General features: G+C 46.0%; 1 protein-coding gene across 4 annotated transcripts in view; it reads right to left on the bottom strand.

The window, feature by feature from the left end:
• Positions 1 to 972: 972 nt before the first annotated feature.
• Positions 973 to 27418, bottom strand: part of PDGFRA (platelet derived growth factor receptor alpha) — a 50252-nt gene continuing 23806 nt past the window's right edge. For all 4 annotated transcript variants that reach the window (XM_055340933.1, XM_055340925.1, XM_055340917.1 and 1 more), the window contains exons 8-23: positions 25419 to 25534; positions 24343 to 24469; positions 23102 to 23295; positions 22315 to 22409; positions 21966 to 22098; positions 19286 to 19390; positions 18675 to 18785; positions 18258 to 18411; positions 17200 to 17366; positions 14793 to 14908; positions 14172 to 14294; positions 12643 to 12754; positions 11229 to 11328; positions 11008 to 11113; positions 9482 to 9723; positions 973 to 4069 (exon numbers count right to left, since the gene is read on the bottom strand). In XM_055340933.1, the coding sequence (XP_055196908.1) occupies positions 3922 to 4069; positions 9482 to 9723; positions 11008 to 11113; positions 11229 to 11328; positions 12643 to 12754; positions 14172 to 14294; positions 14793 to 14908; positions 17200 to 17366; positions 18258 to 18411; positions 18675 to 18785; positions 19286 to 19390; positions 21966 to 22098; positions 22315 to 22409; positions 23102 to 23295; positions 24343 to 24469; positions 25419 to 25534 (2149 nt within the window). In that variant the 3' untranslated portion in view covers positions 973 to 3921. The remainder of the gene's footprint in view (positions 4070 to 9481; positions 9724 to 11007; positions 11114 to 11228; positions 11329 to 12642; positions 12755 to 14171; positions 14295 to 14792; positions 14909 to 17199; positions 17367 to 18257; positions 18412 to 18674; positions 18786 to 19285; positions 19391 to 21965; positions 22099 to 22314; positions 22410 to 23101; positions 23296 to 24342; positions 24470 to 25418; positions 25535 to 27418) is intronic.

Consider the following 27418-nt stretch of genomic DNA (forward strand, 5'->3'; position numbering starts at 1 on the left):
ATCTATTTCTAAAAAAGGAAAAAAGGGTAGGTACTTTACAAAGCATTATGGAGGCACCTGGGTGGCTCAATGGGTTAAGCATCTGACTCTTGATGTTGACTCAGATCATGATCTCAGGGCTATGGGATTGGGCTCAGCACCCAGCAGACAGTCTGCTGGAGATTCTCTCTCCCTCTTGCCCCCCTCCCACACCGCTCATGCATGCATGCTCTCTCATGCTCTCTTCCTAAAATAAAAAATAATAATAAAATCTTAATTTAAGGGATCCCTGGGTGGCGCAGCAGTTTGGCGCCTGCCTTTGGCCCAGGGCGCGATCCTGGAGACCCGGGATCGAATCCCACGTAGGGCTCCCAGAGCATGGAGCCTGCTTCTCCCTCTGCCTGTGTCTCTGCCTCTCTTTCTCTCTCTCTGTGACTATCATAAATAAATAAAAATTTTAAAAAAATCTTAATTTAAAAAAGTGAACCCCATTTAGGTAAAATATGAAGCAAAAACAGAGGTGATCCCACATCCAACATGTTTACCCATTTAGGTAAAATATGAAGCAAAAACAGACATGTATAAATACGTATAGAAGCAGAGGCAGAGAAAAGGAACTGTAAGATAGTCTTCCCTCTGGGAATCAGCACAGAGACAAGGGAAGAAGAGTGAAAAAAAGACTGGAATCTTTTATATTATGCACATCTACAGTGTTTGAATGTTGTAGACAGTAAATGCTTCCCATGCAATACAATGCTACTAAAACAAACTAACAGTGGGATCGAAGATGAGCCACACGCCAGTCATCTTTAAGTCAAATACTGTGCCTGAAAACTTAACTAGCTCAAATAATGTTTAAATCCTAAATTTCCTATTGGTTTCATCAAAACCATGATCAAGAGTCCTACTGAAATGTTGCTAAGAAAGCAAATTGAATCGAATGGCTTTAGTGTATGTGATTCAGCTAAAAACAAAAGTGCTGGAACCTTAGCATAACTTTAAATTATATATATCATTTATTGAAATATAAAGATCTTCATTTACATGTTTTAAAACAAAAACACGAACGGGGCATTTTGTAATACATTTTTTTTTTTTTATCAGTAGACCCTACCTATTGAGTTACTTCTCACACATTCACCACACCACTGTTTTGGAAACACTTAACGTATTTTTCTCTTTATTTTTCTAAAATATAAATTTTGGACATTCAAAAGTGCAACAGTTAATGTGCCTGTGGGGAATATCACAGTCAAAAAAATATAAACAAAGGCAGTGATACAGCTTGTCATAAATGTTTTGGCAGTATTCTCTAAGTCTATATAGAAATACATATATACATATTGATGTATAACATCATTTTATCTCACGTCCCTCTTCACAAAAATAGGACCATTTGTACAGATTGGCAGACCACATTTTAAGGACATCATTGACCGTTTAAAAAAAGTCACAAATTGTGTTTCTCAGGCCATCTTTGATTGTCTTCATAAAGATAGAAAGCAGGAAGGATTGGCAAATTTTCATCTGGGGACTTTGCAGGAGGCCAAAAAGGAAACAAATCTGTGATACACTGAAAACACTGTTTAAAAAAAAAATGTAGTCACACACAAACTCAGATGGTTGTATTCATTAGGACTGGGACCTGTTTGTGTGAGAATTTTCATTCAGCTTCATGATGTCACGCAAAACTCAAAGGAACATCAAAAATGCAAAGCACCGACATAAGAAGTCTTATACAAGAGACAGTGAGCGACAAACAGAATGCTTGAGCGGTGATTCTAGAAACACAAATGTATTTCAAGTCTAATTGGCTCTACAGAACCTAGTCAGATTTTCTTTTTTAATTGGCCAATCTGGCTCAGTCTTCACACTTAGTATGAAAAAGGGGGATAAGAAAGTTGGGGCTTGCATTGAGATGGCACCAGTAGGTAGTCAAGTACCTTGTTACTGCTGCTACATCCTCCAACGCATCACCTGCCAGGAGCACGTACAGTGATTGCAGTAATCACAGCCCATGTTTCTTTCATTCGGTGTCAGCAATTAAGCGGTATTGCAAAGAATGCCAATGAACCCACACCAATCAGTTTGACGGTTTGGATGAATGTGACAATCTGTCCTGCCATCTCACCCCAAAATTTCAGCAAAACTTTCAAATCTTTTTTTCACCCAAATATCGATCTGGTTATACAGAGACATGGGACACTGAATTGCCTCATTTTCGTACATGCCATGGGTGGGGGGTGGGGTGGGGGGCAAGTTCAGTTGCCCCATGCAGTGGTAAGCGGTGTCTTTATTTTGGAAGCTCTGCCAAACCAAGATTTAGCTTTTGCAGCCTCAGCTAAGGCTGGAAAGTTAAATTAAGGGCAACAATTGCTAGGTATAGGGCATTAAATGTCACTGACCCAAAGTCAAAGATTTAAATAGTAGGCTTCCTGCATGGTTGACTTCTAGCCCAGTTCCAAATTTCTAATTATCTGTTTCCCATGGCAACTTCCTGTAACCTAAGCTGGTGTTCCCCAAACGTGGCTAATCACAACAGCCAAGGAGTTTATAAAAATACAGGTTCCTGCTCCTGGCCAGACTCAGTAATTCAGAAGCTCTAGGATGGGGACCTAGAATTTGGTGATCCTGGCTACTACTACATTTGGGAACCAAGGATCCAGGCTAACGCAGAGGCAGCCTTCACTAAACAATGCCTGTATGTTCTCACAGTTTCAAACTATTTCTCTGTGGGGTAGGAGATGAAAGAAAGGGGCATCCTTCGGACTCTTAGGGGTCATAAAATTTTAAAAATATAGATGTTGAGCTACACCAGAGTCATCACCAGGCATGAAAATGACCTCTGCAAATTCAGTCTTTTTGCTGCTGATTATTTTTCCACTGGGTAATAACATGAGAAGTCACATTAGGCATAGGCTTACGCCTTTACACTGAGAACATTTAGGATTTAGGGGTTTTGTTTCTTTCAAATCCCATCACTTCAGAGGGCAGTTAATTGTTTTTAGTACAACGGATTAGTGAACCTAGTCAGTACACAGTTAAAAACACTGACTTCCTGGAAGACACTACCTTTACTTTGTTCTCTATGTTCGACTAAATTTAATCCACTAAAGCTATTACCATATTTTATAGAGAAACATCAGTTATTTGATATAAATGTCAAAAACTGTCAAACTTGTCGCCTACTTAGTAAGAATTTTTTTTTTTAAATTGTGCTTTCTCTGTAGGGAAAACGTGTTACACATTACACATTTAGCATTACTGATAACAGTAGTATTATACACGTAGATTACAATATGAAAATGAGTTGGTGGGCTTCTAAAGGACCCAAATCTAGTAAACAAGGTTGGTTAATTATTATTCTTTTTCTCTTTAACACTAAAAAAAAAGGAAAATGCTATAGTACCAGTACCTTTTAAGGTTCAAAAGTGGTTTTGCATGTACTTCATAGAGGAGTTCAGCAGCAGCTGATACCAGGTTTCAAGCAGGAAGTACATGGATGAGTTGAGTGGTCTCTTTAGAAGTCCAGAGAAGACAGTTAATACAAATCTAAACACATCCTCAGTTAGAGTTATTTACATAATTACAATGGAGTTTTCTCACAATAGAAGTCGTGTATGTTGGAATCTCACCAATGCCCTTGAAACACAAAGTTCACCTTCTGTGTGGCCTATCACCTCCTTGTCCATCTGTCTCCAAACTTCACACGCTGCTGAGATGCTACGGAAGCATTGCAAGAGGCAACACTGAAAAAGTTCATTTCGAAACATGCCATCCATCCACAGTTCACAGGCTCCCTGAGGCCCTTGGCTGGGAACTTCTCTTTACACCTCACCCAAGTCCTCCTCCCAAACTTTGCATTGCAATAAAGTGGTTTTCTTAAAGGGATCCAAGGTGGCTCCAGGAGTGGAAGGTACCTCCCCACCTCGCATCTGGCAGTCACAGGAAGCTGTCCTCTACCAGGTCTGAGGAGTCTATGCCAATGTCGTCCATCATGTCGATGTCCTCGATGGTTTCGTCCTCTCTCTTGATGAAGGTAGAGCTGCTGGAACCTGTCTCGATAGCGCTTTCTTCTGAGGTCTGCGAGCTGGAGGAGGGAGAGGATAGGAAAGGGTAAGCCCACGTACAGACCAACGAGACTGTGGTTGGGTGGCAAGGGTGGCCCCCACCCACCCACCCACCCAAAGGTGAAGGAGCTCTTCCTGCAAGACCCTTTGGCATTCGACCTAAAGCCACCCAATCTGGCAAGACTGTGCCTCCAAGCCAGGCAGCTACTCATAAGGTGTCATGTCACAGTAGACCCCGTGCAAACTCAAGATCCACAGGTCATCTCCACACCTTGGTCTCCCTTCTCTTCTCTCAAATCTTCCAGCAGAGTTGCTAACAGGCTGGGACAATTTCTACTGTCCCTACTTGGTCCTAGTGGAAAAGAGAGTAACCAGTGCCTGATGGGGAGAGAATGGGGGAAGGAAGAGCACAGAGGGCTGAAATCAGCTGTGACTACAACTGGGCAGTCACCTGCTGTCCCTGAAACCCCTGAGTGTCCAAACAGTGTTCTCAGGATCTGAGCCCACTCCCCGGGAATGCCGTCCTCACCCTCCTCTTTACATCCAACGCCCCCCCAACTCCCCCAGCCTCGCTCCTGAACACCCGGTGAAGGCTCTTACCCACTAGAGCAGAGGCTGAAAGGAACAACGTTCTAGAGTCGAAAAGCCTGGGGTCTGGAATCATCCACCACTGAGCAGCTGTGGGAGTCACACAAGTCACTTAACCCCCACTGAACTTGTTCCCTGCCCTACAGAATTGGGATGACAATAGTGTGTGACAATATTCCCATTTGTCAGGCTGATCAAATAAGGTAATAACCATAAAGCACTGAGCACAGTGCCTAGAACATACTAAGTGCCCAATAAACATTAGCTATCATTATTATTACTATTATTAGTCAACTACTTGACTAGGGTCCGGATAGCAGACAATAACAGGAAGTAGGTGCTAATGTTCTTACATGTGATCATGCCATTATGATTATATAGGAGAGTATCCTTATCGTTTTCTTATTAAAGATTTTAGTTTTTTATTTGACAGCGCGTGCGAGGGAGGGGGGGTGCCGAAAAAGAGGGAGAAGCAGACTCCCTGCTGACCAGAGAGCCTGATGTGGGGCTGGATCCCAGGACCCTGAGGATCATGACCAGAGCCAAAGGTAGACATTCAACCGACTGAGCCACCCAGGCGCCCAGAGTATCCTTATTCTTAGGAGATGTTTGCTGGAGTTTCAAAAACATTTTTTAAAGACTTATTTACTTATTTGACAATAAGAGAGAGAGAGAGAGAACACATGAGCAGAGGGAGGGGCTGAGGGACAAGGAGAAGCAGACTCCCCACTGAGCAGGGAGCCCGATGTGGGGCTCGATCCCAGAACGCTGAGATCACGACCCAAGCTGAAGGCAGACGTTCAACTGACTGAGCCATTGAGGTGCCCAGGAGTTTCAAATGTTTTAGCAAGAAAAAAAACGTATGAGTGTGTATGTGTGTGGTACATACACACTCCTACACGTTACATGTTATTAAATACGTAGTATGTGTTACGTACATACATAAAATAGGCATAACCGGACATTACACGGCCAGGTAAACCAAATGTGGCAAAATGTTAGCAACTACTAAATCTAAATGGTAGATGGAGTAGTCTCTCCATCTTCTGGACACTTAAAATTTCTCACAAAGATTTTTAGAAAAATAATTTTCCCTAGTCTCTAGGCTGTAAGGATTCCCTGTCCGTCTTCCCGTCTCTGAATGGTCTTATCCTCATCCTGCCTTGGACTGCAAGATGTCTGCATCTATCTCTTTGCTCCCAGCAGGGTATCTGCTGACAGGCAGGACAGTCTGTCCTCACCACGAGGCTGCTGACCTAACAGGTAACCCACCCCTCCGGCTGGCCAGCCGGAGAAGGAGGCTCACATGCATGCCCAACAGGGGGCTGTCAACCCTGCCAGCTGTTTTCCGCCCGGAGGGCCAGCCAGGGGACTGAGCCCAACAGGTAGATGCCCATGGGAAATAGTCTGCTGCCATCCTGCGGCCTGGAGAGCTCTTAGAACCTGTAGGGTTACCACACTGGAGTTTCCTTTCCCAACCCCACAGACTGGGCCCTTCCCTGTGACCGAGCTTTTGTCTCCCTTCCTGCTTTGTACTCCACCCTGCCCCCCGACTTACACCCTGGTCCTAGAATCTCACTGCGAACCACAGTCCACTGGACTGGTCTTGAGAACCATGTGGTCCTGACAAGCCCTCTCCCTGGGAGGCCAGACATACCATACCTGGTTCCTCGGGCCCTGGCCAGTAGCTGGAGGCCTGAGTCGACCCTTGGGTATGGACCCCAAGCCAGCTAGGACCTGCATTTAGGAGCCTTCTTTGGCCACTGTGATTTGAATGAACTGCTGAGTCCTACAAGGCAGTTGCCCCCTTGTACTGACCCTCCTGAGCCTGGCATGCTCCTCTCTGCCAGGCTCCCTCACAGAGAGAAGGCCGGGGTGTGGGCATGGGGGAAGCTAACTTCACGGAGACTCAGCACCAGATCATCCTTGCTGCTTGCCAGGCTTCATGGTGGTCCTGGAGCTGATGACTAGGCTTACCTCTGATTCCCAAACTACCATGGCCATCTTGTGGCCCAGGGCCTGGCTTCCAAAAGTTACTGACCTAGCACCCCCAAACCGTCTATAGTAAGCAAGGACAGGTCTTTCTCATGCCCACTCCCCTCCCAAGGCCAAGCCTCCTGAGCCCAGGGAGAGGATTCCATGGGACCACTACCCCTTCCTAGACCCAGAGCATCCCAACTCTGGGATCCACCCACCTCCATGATGGACTGAACTGTATCCCACCCCACCCCCTAAAATTCACATGTTGAAGCCCTAATCCCCATTGTGATTATATTTGAAGACAGGCCTTTTAGGAGGTAATTAAAGTTAAGTGAGGTCGTTAAAGTGGGGCTCTTACCCAATCGGACTGGTGTTCTTGTAAAAGGAAGAGACATCTGTGATGTACACACAGAAAAAGACCATGTGAGGACACATTAAGAAGATGGCCATCTGCAAGCCAAGGAAAGAGGCCTCAGGAAAAAAAAATCAAACCTGCCGACACCTTGATCTTGGACTTCCAGCCTCCAGAACTGCGAGCAAATAAATTTCTACTGTTTAAACCCCCAAAATCTATGATACTGTGTAACAGCAGCCTAAGCTGATCAAGACGCTCACCACGTTCAGCCCACCTGTCAGGGCCACAGTCTCACCTGACCTGGGATAGTCATTTGGGACATACTTTGTACAATTTGAAGATCAAACATTATCACCCTTGCAGAAGTTTTAATTATCTAATACAACAACTATCAGCTAGAATGGTTCTCTCCATGTAACAGATGTCAAATTCTCCAGCTCAGCTTCGTGTACCCCAAAAAAAGTTCTGGGCACCTTTCTTATGTTGTTCATCAATACAACTTTCTAACTTAACTTAGAAGCAAAACCTTTTTATAACTGCTCTATTATTCAGAGCCCCCACATACAAAATAACCAAACTGGATGGCAGATCTGGGGTGGAGGGCGACCACACATACCCAAAGCTCAGAGAAACATTTTGCCAAAAGAATATAAACATATTTTTGAAATCGTCCTGAGCAAAAGTTAAGTCAGGGCACTCTGCCCAACCTCCAATTCTCACCACACATTCCAAACACACGCAAAAAAAAAAAAAAAACCCACAATTATACTTTTTAAATTCATACCAATTCATACCTGGTTCATACCAACAGCAAAGGAATGTCACAATCACAAGGCTCCAAATTGGTAATGCCATGTGCTTTTGCCTAAATAACTATATGTAGCTAACCAAATGACTGAGGAAGAAGGGACCAGAGTATCCTGAATGAAGAAGGGAAAAAAAGAGAGAGGGAGACTCCTATGCATCTTGGACCTGGAACCAAGGACCACTATGATCACTTTCCCCTGCCTCTGTTCAAGGCCTACGCAAAGACGGTGGGAGCCTGGGATGCCCCTTTCATGAGGAGACTGTGGGAGCTCATGGCTCTGGTCCTAGCTGGATGTTAGCATCACCTTGGTAATAAATTAATGGATCCAGGCAATGGTCGCCAATGGCTGTTAATGTCACAGAGGCAGTCAACTGGACAGTGTGTAATTTCCGATGGACACACACAGCACCATCTTTGAAGCACACTTGCCAACAATCTAACCTAAGCCACAGCAAGCCTCTAGCCTCCCAGCTTACAGCCAATACAGGAGACAAAGCACGTGGGAAGACACACGACAGGGGGCAATCAGCAAGATTCTGAACGTAGGAACATTACGGGCAAATGCCCCGGTTTCTTCACAAATACATGCAAGGGGGTACGAAGGTGCAGGACAAATATATAGGGACACAGCAATTAAATGCCATGTGTGACTCCTACTTGGGTCTCAATTAGAACAAAACAAATGCAAAACCATATTTATGAGATAGGGAAATCAGAGCACTGAATATCTGATGCTCCTAATGATTTATTGTCAACTGGTGGGGGAAAGTAACAGTATTGTAGTTATTTTTAATAACCTAATAACTCCAGTTACTTTTTTTAAATAGAGGCTTTATCTTTTAGAGGCACGTTAATGGAGTATTTATGGATGAAATGATATGATGTCTAGGATTTGCTTCAAAATAATCCAAGGAGAGTAGTAGCCGAGTAGGTATGCTATTCACGCAGTCTGGCCCTGAGCTCCTAAATGCTCAAGTTGGGTGACAGATTAATTGACAGTTCACTATTCGACCTGAACCAGACATGTGTGAAACCTTCCATTATCCAGAGATAAAAAGAAGGAACAAATCAGCAGAAGGCACCTGGGATCCATTCCCAGAGATCCTAACTTGTTGGTCTGGATGAATTTTGTAGACCAGCTCTCAAGCCTCCCCAGGTGATCTGAACTTGGGGTTAGAGCCACTGGCACAGCATGGAAAAGCCCAGTTTAGCCTCTCTCTCGGCCTTCTCCTCGGTTCCAGGACTCATGTAGAAAACAATGACAGAGGCTTAGGGTATCTCAATATTCAGGGCTGCTGTGGCGGTTTGATCAAACCTCCTGAGGACTCAGGTCAAAGACCCTCTATCAGGGAAGCACGTCCCTGACTGCTCTACAGCACCCCACCCCCCACCCCCAGCCCCAAGGGCCCGCTTTAGGATCCTTTGGGAAACAGACCCCTCAGGACCTCTGCAACTGGCCGCCCTGCACAGATGCACCTGGGAACCAGCCTCAGGGCCTCTGCAACTGGCCGCCCTGCACAGATGTACCTGGGGGACCGGGCTCGGGGCCTCTGCGACTGGCCGCCCTGCACAGATGCACCTGGGGGCCCGCCTCGGGGCTTCTGCGACTGGCTGCCCTGCACAGATGCACCTGGGGACCAGCCTCAGGGCCTCACCACCAGGGTGCTGGGAAGTGGGGGGCAGCTCAGCGGGCAGCCCTACCTGTGTCTGTTCCTCTTGCCCAGGTCTTCCTCCTCGGGCACCGGGTCGATGTCGGGCAGGGGGATGATGTAGCCGCTGTCGGCGCTCAGCCTCTGCTCGTCCAGGCTGCCCTCCCAGTCCTTCAGCTTGTCCTCCTCGTTTTTGTAGGTGACACCGATGTAGGCGTTGTCCGAGTCCACGCGCATACGCGCCACGGCGGGGTGGTCGCTCTTCAGGAAGTCCAGGTGAATCTTCTCGTAACTCTGCAGACATGCACGTCACATGGTCACCCGAACTGCGAAAGGAACGCTCAGAACCGACGACCATTTAACCACCTGTGTCTCCACACAGCCTCCCAGATAAAGGGGCTTAGACAACTGAAGGAGGCCCAGAGGTCAACTGTCCCTAGAGGCCTCTGACCTAGGAAAGGGCCACCGATGCCATCCTGCCAATGAGCTCTCTCATTCACCTTAAGATTCAATGAGCCCCTTCTCTGAGTCAGTAGCTAGGACTGTGCCCCCCACTCCCCCTCACACACACACCTACTCCCTTCTCTGGGACTAGCATGGACCCTTCTGGTCCCCATTCAATAGACTCTCCAGGGCTTGGACGGATCCCAATAAGAGGTGACAAGGACTTCCACTGGGAGCACCATCCCTAAAACCTTCCTGATCCCTAAATCTTGGGGAAATCTAACTAAAAACTTAGAGACTTTTGACCTAAAAAGACCCCATTTTCAACAACAGGTCCAGGCTCCAGCCACCAACACGTCTTACTTAACCCAGCCAGAGTGTCTGACTGACCTGCCATAATTTCCTTCTGCTTCCTCATTGCCTCACTTACAGGAGCTGTAATGGGCAGTGAAATAACCAACAGACAAAAGTATTTAACTCCCAGTTCAGCACGCGACCTTCTTTTTGAGAAGCAGGAGAAGCAATAAATACGACGACTCTACAGAGTGACTAATCTGAACCTCAGAAATTGGGTTTATTATACAACTATGTCTGGGGTTCCTGCACAGCGTCTCAGCAGAAAGTTGTTTCACTCATTAACATATCCTGCTTGGTTCCATGAAATTACATTTGTTCCTTTGAACAATGCTTCCTATTCCACAAAAAAAAAAAAACCAGCTGGAGCCACAGATAACAGCTGAGGTTGTTCCTTCCAGTCAGCTGGTAAAAGCCAATTTCACATGGATTTAAGTGCATTCAAATTAGCGATTTAATGGCTGTGGATGCCCTGAGACTTTTAACTGCACAGTAGCTTCAGATACTCAAACATCTGGAGAATAAAGTGCTTACAGGTGTTGCACACTTGAGATGAAAGGGGAGCCCTGCAGAAAGGGGAGGGTTTTCATACATCACTGCTACCAGGGGCCTGGGGAGCGCTCCATGAAGCCCTGGCCCCTGGATCACTCTTTCTCCTCCTCTGAAAATGTTCCTTCAAAACAGTGTTGAAGGACGCTGCTCACTTGTATAACTACCAGCTGTTGACTCATCCCCCTTTGCCCATTCCTCTCCACCCATCTTTGAGGGGCCCGGACAAACCTTCTTATATTGTCCAGGCAGCAGATTCTCCACGATCTCACTCAGGTGGTAAAAGGAGGGTCTCTTCTCCGGCTCACTGTGCCAGCACTTCACCATGATCTCATAGCTGCAGGGGCACAGAAATCAGAGTGGGCACAGGGAGGAGTATCAAGCACCCCCCACCCAAGCCAGGGACCCACTGGGCATGAACACAAGGCCCGTGAGGTGGGGAGGGGGCTCACACTTCACTGGTGGCATGGTCAGGCTTGGCCATTCGGTATCCACTCTTGATCTTATTGTAGAAAGTAGAATCCACCATCATGCCAGGGTAGGGTGTGCCGCCTGAAAACCAGAGAAAACCACCAGGATTTACAAGCCTGTGGTACACTGAGGAAACACTCAGGGTGAACCTATAGAAAACATTTGGGGATCCCCACCTGAAGTTCCAGTTCTTTTGAGAAAATTAAGTGTTATCTCCGTGACTTCACAGGATTCCCCTAAGTCTTCAATGTAACTAAGGCTTAATGTTGGTCAAGTCCCGACACCCTAGGCTAAACTTCTACATCTTTAGGAAAAAGCACAAGTGTGGTTTTTTTCAATGTTTCTATTGGATCCGCATACACAAAGCAAAATAGAAGAGCAGGAGAAATTCTGAACCATTGAAGGCAAAAAAGAAAAATCATTTTCACCAAAAGTGTTCAAATAACTAGAGCAAAAGTCCGAGTTGGGGCTTGAAAGATCTAGATAATGCTCTGCCTTAAAAAAAAAAAAAAAAAAAAGATCTATTTACTTGGGAGAGAGAGAGTGTACACACACAGAACAAGAGGGAGAAGCCGATTCCCCGCTGATCAGACAGCCTGATGCGGGGATCGATCCCAGGACCCCGGGACCATGACCTGAGCCAAAGGCAGACGCTTAAACCAACCGAGCCACCCAGGCGCCCTGATAATTCTCTGCTTTTAATAGACTGTGAGACTCAGTCAAGTCTCACACTGGGATGATCCAGAGTGACGTCCAAGCAGGAGAGAGAACTAGAATCGAAAAAGGAGGGGAGGCAGGGAAGAAAGCCTTTCCTACCACATTAAGGCAACAGAATTCACGAAACATTTCGATTTCTATGGCCAAGGCCAAATCAAGCTTAGGTTCCTCTCTAAAGCCTTCCAAAACCACAGGACTCCTTTCTCCTTTCTTGCCCACTTTTAAATCAGCACCCCACAGTTCACTGCTACATGGAGGTAGTTCCCCACCAGCCGAACTATCTGAGGTCAGGGTCATGAATGGCTCCTGCCTCAGGGCCCTCACGTGGCACACAGGGGTACCTGTGCCCTTTGGGCCCTGGTATAACTGGATGACCAGAAGGTTCCTCTCCTCCCAAGCAATGGCCAGGAGGGCCAGCCATGTCCTGTCCCTCGCCATACTACTTTTCACCTGAGCATCGATCCCCACAAAGCAAGGGGGAGGCAGCTCTCCACTGGGGAACCCTACTTAACCCAAAGCCCCAGGTGAAAAAGCAGCAAGTGGTTTCAATCAGCTGCAGCACACCCGACTCACAGCACGGATCTTAACATCATTTATACCCCGGAGCTTCGAGAACAGTGTTTTCCTTCCAGTATTGTTCCAGAACAACCCACATGAGCAGAGATGTCAGGCCCGTACCAAGGGAAAAGATCTCCCAGAGCAGAATGCCGTAGGACCAGACGTCACTCAGCGTGGTGTAGAGGTTGTCGAAGATGCTCTCGGGAGCCATCCACTTCACGGGGAGAAAGGTCTGCATGGAAAGAGGGAGGACATGAATCCCGGCATACCCTCGGCTGAGCTACAGCCGCAGAAATAGTGGGGGTTCTCTTTGGACCAATAATAACTTGCACTAAGAACCCTGCCCACGCTTGATGGGATGAGCCCTGGGTGTTATTCTATATGTTGGCAAATTGAACACCAATAAAAAAATAAATTAAAAAAAAAAGAACCCTGCCCACGAAATCTTGGTGTTTTTGGTTCGGTGCTACCCTCTCTGCACTCAGAAGAGTGCCTGGCACCTAGTGGGTGCTCAATCAATGCCTGATGAATGAGATGGGCGACGTTGCGTCTTATGGCCTCGCAAGGACTAACATCCGAAAATATTTAATCCTGAGTGTTTTACCCAGAAAGCGAGAGCCCTGCATGGGCCTCTCTCCTATTTGCAGGTGTTCCCAGGAACAAGATTAAAAGCGCACCCAGGGATCCGAGAACCAACCACATTTTCGAACTTTAAGAAATAGTCATTTCATAATTTTGCAGCCTCTTTCGCGAGGCTGGTGCCAGCCGCGGTGGAAAACCTACGTGAGGCCAACACGTGAAGTGACCACATGCGCATCCTTCGGGCCTCTGGGAGGGCTGGCGAGATCACAGTCATCGGCTGCCTGAGCAGGTGACAGTGTGTCTTCACCAAAGTCCACTGATCTGTTCGAGGTGCCTAAAGCTACAGGCCGTGGCCGCACAGCACACAAAACCCAGGGAGGCTGGACACAGACCAGTGGCCTTCTGGGGGGTGGATGCAGCAACCCTGAGAGGCGTCACGGCCAGTGCAGTGGGGTGACTTGGAATCGTACCTACAGGTGGCAAATGTATTCTGAGTTACCGCATCCACTCAGGGGTGGAAGGGGTGGGAAGCAGAGCTCGCGTGTTAATTTAGAATGAATATCTCCAGGAATATCTCCAAGATTTATTCATGCAAATGCTCTCTATGCGTTAGGGCTCAGAGATGCCATTTGCAAAGTTGATAAAAGTTAGAGATGCTCTCTTTGGAAATGAAGGCGCACACACGGGCACATACGATTAAGAGCTAACGCTTGCCGAGTGCTTGTAGGTTCCAGGCCCTGTTCTAAGCACTTCACGTTAAAGTCACTGAGTCACCCATGGCCATCCAGGAGATTATCAGTGCCTGCTGCTGATAGGGAAACTGAGGTACAGAATGGTCAAGCCACTTGCCCCAAATCTCCACATTCGTAAGGGTTGGAGCCAGTACTCACAGCCAAGCGGTCTGGCCCCTGAGCCTGTGCTTTTCCTACTGGCTCCCTGGAGCCCATTCATGAATTTCATGGACTCCACATTAAAAATATGGACACTGAATAGCCAGTTTGGACACCTAGTTTGAGGAATTCAGTGAGGAAAGGTGGGCTTGTCAGGTGAGGGGAGAGAGCACCTACACTGCCTTTAGACACATAGTTTGAATCATGCATGATGTCTCTGGCCAGGCCGAAGTCACAGATCTTCACGATTTTCCCTTGTGCCAGGAGGACGTTTCGAGCAGCCAGGTCCCGGTGGACACACTGCATGGAAAGGGAAGAAAAAACAGAGTCTGTCCATCTGCCGCTAGATCAACGTCAGCCCTGCAGGGTTGGCCACTTCATCATGGTGCTGGGAGCTGCGGGGCCCACTTAGGGAGGCTGTCCTGGGACCTTTGTGAGCTCACCTCCTCCAGGCTCTCCTCCCAACCCAGAGGGAGAACCCAAGAAATATGAAAACTTATGGCCATTCATGTACCAATTTTGTAGACCTGACATCATTATTCATAATAGCTTAAGAGTGTAAACAACTTGGATACAACTTTCATCCGCTGAAACAGATAAATAAAAACATAGCATATCTAAAAAAAAAAAAAAAGGCTCTAGAGCAGACACTTGAGGACCTCAGCCTCCCCACTACGCTCCGGGGAAAAGGAAGAGAGAAGCAACCATGGTTACTGGCCTCTTGGAGACCTTGCACGCCCCCTCACTCGGGCCTGGGGCCTGCGTCTACAGAGGACTCTGTTCTGTGAACACACTTACATTTTTCGAAGCCAAAAACTCCATTCCTCGCGCAACTTGATAGGTGAAGCTCAACAAATCCAACAAGGTAAGGCCTTCTGAGTTATCATCCGAAAGGAGGTTTTTGACTTCAGAGTCTGCAGAAAAGGAATTAAGCGTGTTGGCCCTGAAGGATGGTGTGAAACATGCCCCACCAGGCCACTTGTCAGGTTGCACAGGCTCGTCCAAAGAACTGGTCTAAGATGATGTTCCAATGGTGATTCCAGACCTCACAGGTGGGTGCGTCAGCCATGCAGACGTGCTACCATTAAAAAGAAATCTATCCGCGGAAATACGTATCTGGCGTATACACACATACATCCACAAGTACCAGTCTAGTGGGTTCTCACACATGTTTTGTTGTTTGCCTCCCAAATTTCTTTTTTCAGCCCTAGTTAGCAAGTTACCTCGGCCACCTCCCTAACACACACACACACACGCACACATACACACAATCTTCCATGATGAATATACATGAGGTTCCCTTTGAAAAAGTAGCTTCTAGGAATTCCTTTTTTTTTTTTCTTTTTATAGCCACCTTCATGGTGTTTGGCTCATTTCCTGAATAAAATCAGGCCCCAGTCAGACTAGAGGTAGCCATCTTAAAGGTCAGTGCCAATGACTTTGCATTTAGTTCCTTTTGTAACTTGTCCACTTTCCCTAGTTAGTCCCGCCTGGAAAGGTCCCAGGGTTTTCGAGGAAGGAGGTAATCTAGGCCAGCACTTCTCATTTCTTTTTAAAAATTTTCAGGCAAGTGAAGAGTAGCTGCAGCCATTCACATTTTTCCAGCCAGCTAGGAGAAGGCCAGAAAGCAGTGGTCTGCCTGCCAACAGGGCCCAGGCTGAGCATGAATCAGGTTCCCCTGACATCTGGAGCCAGGTCCAGCCTGGGAAGCGATGTAAACTATTTTTAACAATGCGGGAGGGGAGAGGAAGCACTGGTTCCGACAGCTCTCATTGGCTACTCTTTTAAAAGGGCTTGGAAGTTTACCCATTTGGCAATGAGGAGTGAATGGAACTTGGAAGTGCAGCAATGGAAAATATTCTTGTGTCCCGAGCTTTGCAAAACAAGCACATTCTTTTTTAACAGATTGTACCTTTCACTTAAGAACCTCGCAAGCATTCTGAGCATATCAGTGATTTCTAAAATAATTTCCGTGGCAGCCCAACACTTTTTTTGCATTGACTAATGGGAGGGCTCAGGCCCAATAACACAAAACCACAAGATGCGTCAACGTCAGACCCCTTCCCTGCTGGGAGTCTGGGATCAGAGGAGAACATGGAAGGGCCACCCCCGCCCCCTCAGAAGAGGGGTGGTCCATCTGCTATGGGCATCAGCTAGGCTCCCTGGAGTTTATAAATCAATGCAACCCTGCCACATGTTCATCTGTTTTGAAAAACCAGACAGACCTTCCTCCAAACATTCAATAGAAACACCCAACACTCTTGTCAGAAAAACAGAACCTCACCAATAAAAATTTAATTTATTAAAAAAAATAATAATAAATATTCTGAAAAAAAAAAACAGAACCTCAAATTGTCTACTTCCCAGTTTCTATCACGAAGTAGATATTAAAAAAGCTAAAAGCCAGGGCTACTGAACTCATAGGTACCAAAGACTTATATAATTAAAATTTTAAGAATAGTATCAGAAACCAATATAAGGCAGCCATCTTTTAATTTTGCCAATAAAGGCACTGAGGGGGGAAAAAAATCAATGATCACCACACTTCCATTGGAAAAAAAAAAAAAAAGACATGTTAACACCAAAAAAGGAAGATAATTATATCAGGGTAAACAATCCTTTAAAAGGATTACATTTAAAATATGAAAATACACTGCATTATTAGGTCTTTATTCTTTTTCCTCTTCAATTCACAGGCCACAAACTTCTTAAAACATGTCACAGACCCAGTTGTGCAGACATGCATTCAGGGACCACGGCCTGGCTCAGCATGCCCGCTCACCTTCCTCTGAGTGTATTTTTTTTAAAAAAGGAGGCTCCATGCCCAGAATGGAGCCCAACACAGGGCTTAAACTCAGGACCCTGAGATCAAGACCTGGGCAGAGATCAAGAGTCAGATGCTTAATTGACGGAGCTACCCAGGCGCCCCTTCCTCTGAGTATTTTAGATATAGGTTCCCACCACTGTCTGAAAGTAGAGCATTCCTATAAAACCCTTTATAAGCCAAAATGATGTAAAGCAAGGAAAGCAATTACTATTGGGGGAAAAAAAATCCTTCTTGGACTTCTTTCATGAGTGAAAACCAGTACTTATGTAGGTGTTTCCTAAAAGCAGAGTGGCATAAACCAAACTTCCAGGTAGCAGGGGAAATCTGTAACATATTAAACCCCTGGAAGATGCAAAGAGTGGACACTGACGTTTTTACCTAACATAGATTTCTTCTTGTACGAGGCTGGACGATCATACAGCGATCTCTGGATGTCCGAGTACTTAGAAACCTCTTTCCTTTCCAGCATGGGGACATACTGTGTGGTGTCAGCTTGCTTCATGTCCATGTAGTCACCGTTGTTTTCAAAAGATAAAATAACGTAACTGTAAAAAACAGAAGAAGAAACCTGATTCAGGGCGCCCCTCCGGAGTGGCCATTTCACATTCAGTAGACGACGACTGGGTGCCCACAGTGTCCAAGGCGGTGCGGTAGGTATGGTGGCAGCAGGGGGTGAGCAAAGGCACAACCAAGGGGTGCCTTTCACGTGGGGTAGTCGAGCTGAGATGAGCATTAACCAATAATCACAGAAATACATGGCTCATCTCAACTCAGGGGGTCTTCCTTATTCTTGCTCTGCTTTTCAATTCACAGGCCACAAACCTGGGCCACAGGACCACACGGCTTGGGCAGACGTTTCCTGCTACTCAATAAACTTAGGGCCAGTTTGGTGGTGTCCATCGAGTAGTTCAATATAAAGTGGACTTGTACTTTCTGATCCTACAGAACTTTATATCCACACAGACCTTCACAGCCACATATAGGTTCCTGCAGTTGGGACTACCACCGCTGGCCTGATTTATAGGCCCAGGCTCAGCAAAGACCAGAATCTCAAACTTGGAGATCCTCAGACAGTTTCTCACAAGATAGCAGCACTGGGGCATCCCTGGCCAGAGCCGCATTTTGCAGGTCTTAAGTGGACCACTTTTTAACAGCAAAATGGCTCCCAGGATGATTCCAACTCTTGCTTCTACTCCAACCTTTCAGCAAGCACCGCACACACCTCCCACCACCCCGCCATGGTATCTGGTCCAAAACACCTACAGACAGGTATGAACTGGTGGTGTCAGGGGATGACGGGCTGGGTGGCTAGATGCTAAATCCTGCTGCCTACTGGCCCTGGATCTGCAGACATGGGTTCCACCAAGACATGGGTGCTCTCCACTGGTGAGGCTTGTAAGCCAATGATTCGCAGCAACGTGTCCCCCTGCACCCACCTCCGTGTGCTATCATCAGCAGGGTTCAATCCAAAAATGTCCAACTCTTTCTTTGGCTTCTCCGGGTGGCGGCTCAGGAAGCTATCCCTATTCTTATGCAAATAGTTGACCAAATCCCCATAGAAGCAGTACTCGGTGATGATGTAAATGGGCCCTGTGGGAACCAAAACCAGTGAAGAAATGGGTATGAGAATCAAGAACAGAAAAGTTATGAAATGCTATGTTTGCACCGGCAGGAGATGTTGCTCAAAAACGAGGAGCTTCCATCAATTCAGCAGCATCCGGGCAACGCCATTCAAGGGACTTATATTTGCTGGCATGTTTGGAGGTTGAGAGTAAGAATTTTAAAGAGCCTGGACAGTCCTCACAACGATAGGTCTTCTATAAAAATCCTCACTCCCAGGGCAGGAAGCCTACCTGACTTGGTACAGGCTCCCAGCAAGTTCACAATGTTCAAATGCGGCCCCAGGTGAGTCATTATCTTGAGTTCCGACATGAGAGCTTGTTTTTCACTGGATCTGGCTGTGGCTGTTGAAGAAATAAATCACGCATCAGTTCAAGTGATTTCTTTCCCAGAAAAAGCCAATAACATGGCTCACCCTCTGACTGGGTATCATTTTATTTACCAAGGGTCCAAAAGCGAAACACACAGTGACTTGGTCTAGGCTCTAATAACGAACGCCTAGTCTTCAGGGTAAAAAGAAGTCACCAAAAAATGACAACTCTTCATGTTCCAACATACAGGCCGCAAAAAAGAATCGAAATAATCCAACTGAGAGAAGAGTCTAAATCCACCTAAAACCTAGAATCGAAAGAACCAAGATGTGGTCCTCAACTTGGCATTTACTGGCCGTGTGATTTTGAGCAATTCACTCTACTAACCTCTGTTTTCTCTTTTGTTTGTTTGGTTTTGGTTTTTAATAATAAATTTATTTTTTATTGGTGTTCAATTTGCCAACATACAGAATAACACCCAGTGCTCATAACCTCTGTTTTCAAAAAAAATCCCGGGGGGTTGGGGCACTTACGTTTCAGCATCTTCACCGCGACTTTCATGACCGGCTGGGAGCGGCTTAATCCATAGGCAGTTCCTTCAACCACTTTCCCAAATGCACCAGATCCCAGGATCCGACCTGTGAGCAATCAGAGCCATTAACACAGGCAGACAGTGGTGTCCCCTCGGTTTTATTGACCACAGCCAGCACTGGCGGGGACACAGCGGGGCTGTTCTCCCAGAATGGAGTAAGCCTAATAACTCCTCCAAGTCATCATGTCAAGAACCAGAACTGAGCCCACAGGGAAGGAAATTAGGACAATTGCTTTTGTCAAATATCATTTGCAAGTGGGAAGGAAAACCCTGGCAGGGGTAAGGAGGGTGCATCCCTCCCTGGTGTGAGCTGTCTCCCAGCTCAAGTGCCAGGCCGCACCCCGCACCGCAGGCTCCCAGGCACTTGCTTCCTGTGGTTCTCACCCCAAACCCCCTGCTTCTCTACCCTTCAGTTCTCCACATGCAAGCAGAGGCATCTTTTGCATCAATAAGTCCTTATCCACTGGAAATGCTTTGGTATTCGAGACATCCCGGATTCCAAGGAGTGATGAAGGGAGCCCCGGGCCAATGTCCTTGCTGCACGCTTGTCGGAAGGACCAGCAACACCAAAGGCTGCAACACCAAAGACTGCGCCCTGGGGAGCACATGCTTTGCTCCCAGCTGGAAGCCACAGAAGGAAGTGGAAGCTGTTGACCCCACTTTATTTATTTTTTTTTTTTTTTTTTTTTTTTTTTTTTTTTATAAATTAATTTTTATTGGTGTTCAATTTACCAACATACAGAATAACACCCAGTGCTCATCCCGTCAAGTGTCCCCCTCCGTGCCCGTCACCCATTCACCCCCACCCCCCGCCCTCCTCGACTTCCACCACCCCTAGTTCATTTCCCACCCAACTTTAGATAGCTCACAATGTCAAAGGGATGTTTCCCAGCATATCAGTCTCACCAGGCCGAGGCAAGCCGGGGAACGACTCAGCTCCTAAGGGGCTAGCGGCCAGCACTGCCTCTGAGTGCATGTGCGCACTGCGGGCGGGAAGCTCTACCTGCGAAGGTGCTGCTGCCCTAGCAGCTCGGCACACGGGAGCCCAGAGACACACAAATGCTGCTTAGCCCATTAGGGATTCGCCCCCCACATCTTCCCACTTTAAGTTCCTCATCCCTTTTTGTAAAATCAGGGGTGGGGGTAAGGGTGGGACTGGTGAGGAGGGTGAGAGATACAAGTAGTTGAAATTGGAAGTAGCTAGGACATCTTGCCGGTTTATGTAACTCTTTAAGACCTAACCTTGGAATGAGACAAGTGGATAATTAAACTGGCATCCTCCAAAGGACACACCGTTGGCATATGCCCAGTGACACTACCTCTAGCTCTTTCGTTTGTCTTTTTAAAAAAAAATGTTTTATTTAAATTCAATTTAGTTAACATATAGCGTATTATTAGCTTCAGAGGTAGAGTTCAAGGATTCATCAGTTGCATACGACACCCCGCACTCATTACATCACGCACCCTGCTTAATGCCCATCACCCAGTTACCCCGTGCCCCAGCCACCTCTCCTCCAGCGACCCTCAGTTTGTTTCCTAGAGTTAAAAGTCTCTGACGGTTTGCCTCCCTCTCTATGTTCGCCTTATTTTATTTTCCCTACGTTCATCTGTTTGGGGTCTTTGTCCTGTTTTCATTCATTCAGAATGTGATTTTTAAAAAAATTCCTTGGACTCATGTACTGAGTCTCCACCCAAGATTGAAATATTTAAAAAGTTTGTGATAAGTTGGCCGGATATTATTTTTACATGTCTTGCTTTGAAAAGTACCTGTATTTTTATATTCTAAATATACGTATTTTAAGAAGCATCTAATACATCCTCAGAATGCACTGGATTAAAATACCATTTGTGGCTGTCGTCATTCGGTTCCTTTTGAGTCACAGAAATTCATCTCATCAATTTGTGTCACTCCCAAAGCAAAGCCATTTCAATGAGTATCTATGGCAGGACCTCTTCACATTCTCTTCTCTTACAAAATATTCCTTAACCTTTTTTTTTAAATATTTTATGTATTTATTCATGATAGTCACACACAGAGAGAGAGAGAAGCAGAGACACAGGCAGAGGGAGAAGCAGGCTCCATGCAGGGAGCCCGACGTGGGATTCGATCCCGGGTCTCCAGGATCGCACCCTGGGCCAAAGGCAGGCGCCAAACCGCTGCACCACCCAGGGATCCCCAAAATTTTCCTTAACCTTAACAGAAAGGTTATGGAACGAGATTTTTTTTTAAGATTTTATTTATTTATTTATTTATTTATTTATTTATTTATTTATTTGAGAGAGCACAAGGGGGAGAGGGGCAAAGGGACAAGTAGGCTGAGGGCGGAGCCTGACGCGGGGCTCGATCCCAGGACCTCAAGATCATGACCTGAGTCGAAATCAGATGTTTAACCGACTAAGCCGCCCAAGCACCCCTGGAACGAGATTTTTTTAAAAAACCACTGCAGTGATGCAATTAACTCCGTTTCAAGACACAAAAATATTTCTGAAAGCCAATTTCTATTGCCTAGCTCTTAACCAAACACAAGCTCAGATCCCTTATTCCTGCACAAGGTTATAAAAAGTAAAGTTATGTACAAATCAAAGGGGAGTCTTGAGAGATCACCCCAGTAGGCGCTTACCAAGCACAAGTCCATCTCTTGGAAACTCCCATCTTGAGTCATAAGGCAGCTGCATTGGGTCCACGTAAATATATTCATGTCCATCAGGGCTGATGGATTCAATGACCCTCCAACGAATTTCATACCTCGGTTTCTATAAATGACCAGGACAGGTAACTGGTGAATTATCAAAGCCCAGATGCACCAAAGCTTGACCCCAGCAAAGTGACCAGACATAGTCCCATCGACATATTCATTCAGCACAGAATTACTGAGCGCCTTCTCTCTGCCCAAGCACTGAACTGGGTTGCTTGCTCTTCTTCTTATTATTGGCCTCGAAGATTTTTAGTTCTTTGAGGAAAAGACCTACCTGTTTCCAAATGACAACCAGGACGATAAGTGAGATGATCACAATCACCAATAGGACCAGGACTGCAGCTGCCACCGTGAGTTCAGAACGCAGCGCTGAAGGAGAAAGAGGCCTGATGAGGAATTTGCTCAGACATGCAGGAGGCCCAGAAGGCCACGTAGTTGTGTCTGGGCCGGAAATCTCTCACTGCTGGTGGAAAAGCAGCAAGGCTGCCTGGCTTGTTTTAAGGATGGGCAATTCCACCTCTCAATCATCTATATATGCGAAACTACTCCAGCTCTTCCCTTAGAAGAGAAAGGGACAAAACTCAATCAGGGAAATGCAATACTGGCCCTAAAGGTGCTGCAACATTAACCTTCTAGACAGAACGTGGACTGGAATGTAAAGATTGATAAAGGAGGTTGAGAGCCACAGGGGTTCAGTTTATTTTGAAAGGTTGCATTTTGTTTATATTACTTTGGGCTTCATTAATTTTTTTTAAAGAAGCCAACCTGTCTCGACAGTTGTAAAGAGCAACAAGGCCGAAGATCCTCCTTCCCCATCATCCATTCCCACTCTCACACTAAAGAGACTGAGTAGCTATCCTGTTAGACAAGCAAAATGCCTAGGATGCCTGTGCAAGGTGCAGCTCGGGGTCAGAATCTGAAAGAAAGGGCTCCCACGTGGATGCCCCGAGAAGGCCCTTCAAGAGCATTCAGAGCCAAGTTTCTGCCTCTGGGACCCCATCCGGGATTCAAGGTTCTGCCTGAGGGAGGAAGGGCTTGGCCAATGGCTAGGAGCAACTCACTGGGAGCCACCAGCTTCAGCTCTCGGCTCTCGGCCCCAAGGAGATTCTTGGCCAGACATCGAACGGCGATGGTCTCCTCCACTCTGGTGAAGGTCACCCGGCCCTCCACAGTACTCCTGTCTCGGGGATGGACCTCCGTGATAATGTTTGAGATATTGTTGGCCAAAATCGCCCAGGAGGTTTCATTATTACATCTGGAGAGAAAGAAGACAGAAATATAGAGCCAGTTATCAGGATAACGGAGGTGAGCGAAGCAGTGAGAATCATCTATGGTGGCAAGCAGTTCTGGCCTTGCCTACATCTTGGGGGTGCTACAGGTTGACTTTCTGTGCATATTAACATTGAAACCTGCTTGTACACACTCCATAGAGCATAACCTGTATGTAGATAATTGAAAGTTAACAGTTTATGAAACAGGCAAGGTAGAAATAATTCAATCAAATATAACTGCCAATGCCAAGCCTTGAACCCATGAGCAAACTGAACAGATCCACTTCAAGAATGTTTAACTATCCCAAGCTCCCACCCCTTGGAAAAGCCTGGCTCCCTCCTTTTCTCCCCACCTGCACTGTCTGTCGAGAGCCCCTAAGGTGTCACTAAGGTTGGAGTGATCCCCTGGCTGAGTTACGAGACCTAGACTCCAGCTCCTGTCAAGATCCAGGTCTGGTCCTTCAGCCCCAAGAAGGGGAAGGTCTAGGACTCTCAGCCTCCAGAAGAAACAACTGAGGCTTCTGAACACAGGGGTGGAAGCATGAGCGTGTCACTCAAGTGCCCACCAGAGAAGGTTGACAAATGGGGGTAAAGGAGGACTGGTGAGTTAACTCCCTCCAAACAGCAGGTAGGCAAGTGAGACAAGGGGTCACGTGGGCAATATTGTCATTTATGTTCACATGCCAGTCTCGCTACCAAATAAAGCTCACTGCGTAAGAAATATAAGGTCAAGTGGGCCAGGGTAGTGAAAATCCTCTTATAGTTGCAGTCCTCTGAATCTGGCAAGAACCATGGACCTTCTCCTTGCAACTCTTCATGACCACACAAGTGCTCATGCACACATACCATGCACGCCTGCACAGCAGGCCCGTGTTTAGAACCCTCGCCCGTAGTTTATGAGACTTTGGCCCCATAAGAATCACAAATACAAAAGAAGGGCCAGCAAAAGAAAGAAAATGCACTTGAAGTTCTTTGTACCAAGGAAGAAACATTCTGACCACGAATGAAAAAGAAAACTCTCGTTTCCGTACTTCTTAATATCCTTGCAAATCATCCACTCGATGTCAGGAAGAGGTGTCCCTTCAGCGATGCATCTCACGGTCTGTCCCCCAGTAGAGCCGTGGTGGTCATCGACCAAGTCCAGAATAGACGAGGGAACTGTCAGAGGTGAAAGAAATCAGAACTGAAGGGTCTGTGTCCCAGAACTCCTGTGAACTACAAGCTCAGAACGTGTCCACGTAGCATTCGGACCTTCCGAGCAAGTAATCTCCCCAGGAGGGGTCGAGAGCAATTATGTGCATAATAATAATGCTCCAGTTTGGGCAGACCCACTTGGTTAAGAGCATTTTCACAGTTTCAGTGTTTAGGGATTTGTATCCTGTGGTGTTCTAAATCTGGAGCGAGAAAAGCAAAAAGCCCCTGTGGTTATTTGGCTTGAAAGGCAAGGAGGCTCTTAAAATTGTATTGCAGCTTGGGGTTCAACTAATGGATTCAGCTAGAGTATAATCTAAAGCAGCATTTACCAAAGTGCATCTGCGGAATGCGACTAGGTTTTAAAGATTTTTTTTTAATCCATGATCAAATAAGTTAGAAATATGCTAATACTTGTATCACACAGATTTACTGTGAGGGTCAAACGAGTCCACCTAACACAGTCCCGGGCGCATGGTGGGTACCCAGGGAACAGGTGCTGGACCTGAATGCAGACAGACTGGGGCACTCGCTCCTGGTAAGGGTAAGGGCCGCTGTCCAAAGCCTATGAGGGAAGCTAAGAATAAAAGGCCAAAACTCTGGAACAACCTAAGGTCATTTGGACCAAAAAACCATCACTTTACTCTTCCAAGAACTGGAGGTGCCAGACTGAGAAGCAGGTGGTGTTGTAACCTAGGAATTCCCCAGACTGCTTCAGAGCAACCTGGAACTTCCCAGAATGATGTGAATTTATTAACAAAGTTCTCCTTGACGCGTGACATCGACACCCACTGCTTCTCCCCATAAAGTGTTGCTTTTCTCTCCAAGCCCTGGGAGAAAAGTGCCAGGCTCTCCTTGGGGGACACTCCTTCACTTCATCACCGAGCTGACATTACCTTTATACTCCCTTACACACCTTGAGTTAAGAGTTCGAAAGTATAGGTCTTGACGTCATCCTCATTTTGAACGACGATAGTGTAATGGCCACTGTCCTCCTCCTTAGCACGGATCAGCTTTAATTTGCTTCGATACCTGAAAAGAACGGGGCTTTGTTTCAGCAAGTCATAGCCCAAGGGATGCCAATCGTTCAAGTTGTTACCATGTTCACTTTAAATTTTGTTTTTTTTTTAAATAAATAAATAAATAAATAAATAAATTTTGTTTTTTTTAATTGTTTTTGTAAAAAGTAGAAACACCTTTTTCTTGTCCATACCATCACTTTTCTGAGATTTTCAATGCACTTTCTACATGTTGAAGGCCTGAATTGTAAACATTTAATTCTTTTTTTTTTTAAGATTTTATTTATTCATGAGAGACACAGGCAGAGGGAGGAGCAGGCTCCTCACAGGGAGCCCGACGTGGGACTCGATCCCAGGACCCAGGATCACACCCTGAGCCGAAAGCAGAGGCTCAACCGCTGAGCCCCCCAGGCGTCCCTAAATACTTAATTCTTAAACAGAAGACTAGACATCTCGAGATGAGACAGCTTATGTGGCCAGAACAGCAAACAGTCCTAGTAAGGACTGACTTCTGAATGAAAGTAGACACATCTCACCAACTTTCCTTTAAAAAAAAAAAATCTTGGTTTTTCCCTTTTTAAAAATACTTGTTTCCCCTAAATATGCACCATTTAGGTGGTTCAGTCAAAGGATGGGACACCATTGTTAGAAAGAATGAAGACACAGTCTACAAACTGACACGGAGAGGTCGCCAGGATGTTAACATTCCTACTTGTTGGTATTTGCTTAAAGAAATTCTGGAAGGTTTCAGAAGAATCTAATGAAACTAATAAAAGTATTTCCCTCCACCTGAGGAGGCAAGGAGATTGGGGTAAACGGTGGCAGGAATCGAGCGAGGCTTCTCACAACACACCCTCTTGATGCTTAAATATTTATAAAGCATAAGATTCCATCACCTACTTAAAAAAAAATAAATTAGGGCACCTGGGTGGCTCGGTCGGTTAAGTGTCTGCCCTCAGCTCAGGTCATGATCTCAGGGTCCTGGGATCAAGTCCTGCATCGGCTCCCTACTCAGGGGGAAGTCTGCTTCTCCCTCTCCCTCTCCTCCCTGCTCATGGTCTCTCTCTTGCTCTTTCTCTCTCTCTCAGTCTCAAATAAATAAATAAGATCTTTTTAAAAAAATAATAATAAAATAAATTAGAAAAATCTATTTCTTCATACTTTATTAAATCTCCCCTAAAGATTTCTTCCATGGATTATACATGGCATTTGGCTCTGGGTGTTTGTGTGGGTCCACCAATAAGGTATTTGCCCATTTGATTGCCCTTCTTTATAAAAAAAAAAAATCATCATAGCGCGGAAAAGCAATGGGATGGAAGGGAAGAGCTTGGGCGTGACTGCATTTCTCCATGCCTCAGCTTTCTTATATCTCGCGTGGGATAACCAAATGCAATAGCACAGTGTCCTTTTCAGAATTAACTAAATGAAATTATAAGTGTGAAAGCACTTTGGGTTTTTTGTTTGTTTTTTTTATGTTTATTTATTATTTATTTATTTATTTATTTTTTACTTACAGATTTATTTTTTTTATTGGTGTTCAATTTGCCAACATATAGAATAACACCCAGTGCTTCATCCCATCAAGTGCCCCCCTCATTGCCCATCACCCAGTCACCCCCACCCCCCACCCACCTCCCCTTCCACCACCCCTAGTTCGTTTCCCAGAGTTAGGAGTCTCTCATGTTCTGTCTCCCTTTCTGATATTTCCCACTCATTTTTTCTCCTTTCCCCTTTATTCCCTTTCACTATTTTTTATATTCCCCAAATGAATGAGACCATATGTTTGTCCTTCTCCGATTGACTTCTGTGAAAGAATTTTGAAGGCTCAAAAGTACCCTGGAAATGTAGAGTCTTCTAGCCCAACATGCCAGGTACCGGCCTGTGTAATGAGAGGGCA

This window comes from Nyctereutes procyonoides, unplaced genomic scaffold (genome assembly GCF_905146905.1).
Source record: "Nyctereutes procyonoides isolate TBG_1078 unplaced genomic scaffold, NYPRO_anot_genome, whole genome shotgun sequence".
Lineage (NCBI taxonomy): Eukaryota > Metazoa > Chordata > Mammalia > Carnivora > Canidae > Nyctereutes > Nyctereutes procyonoides.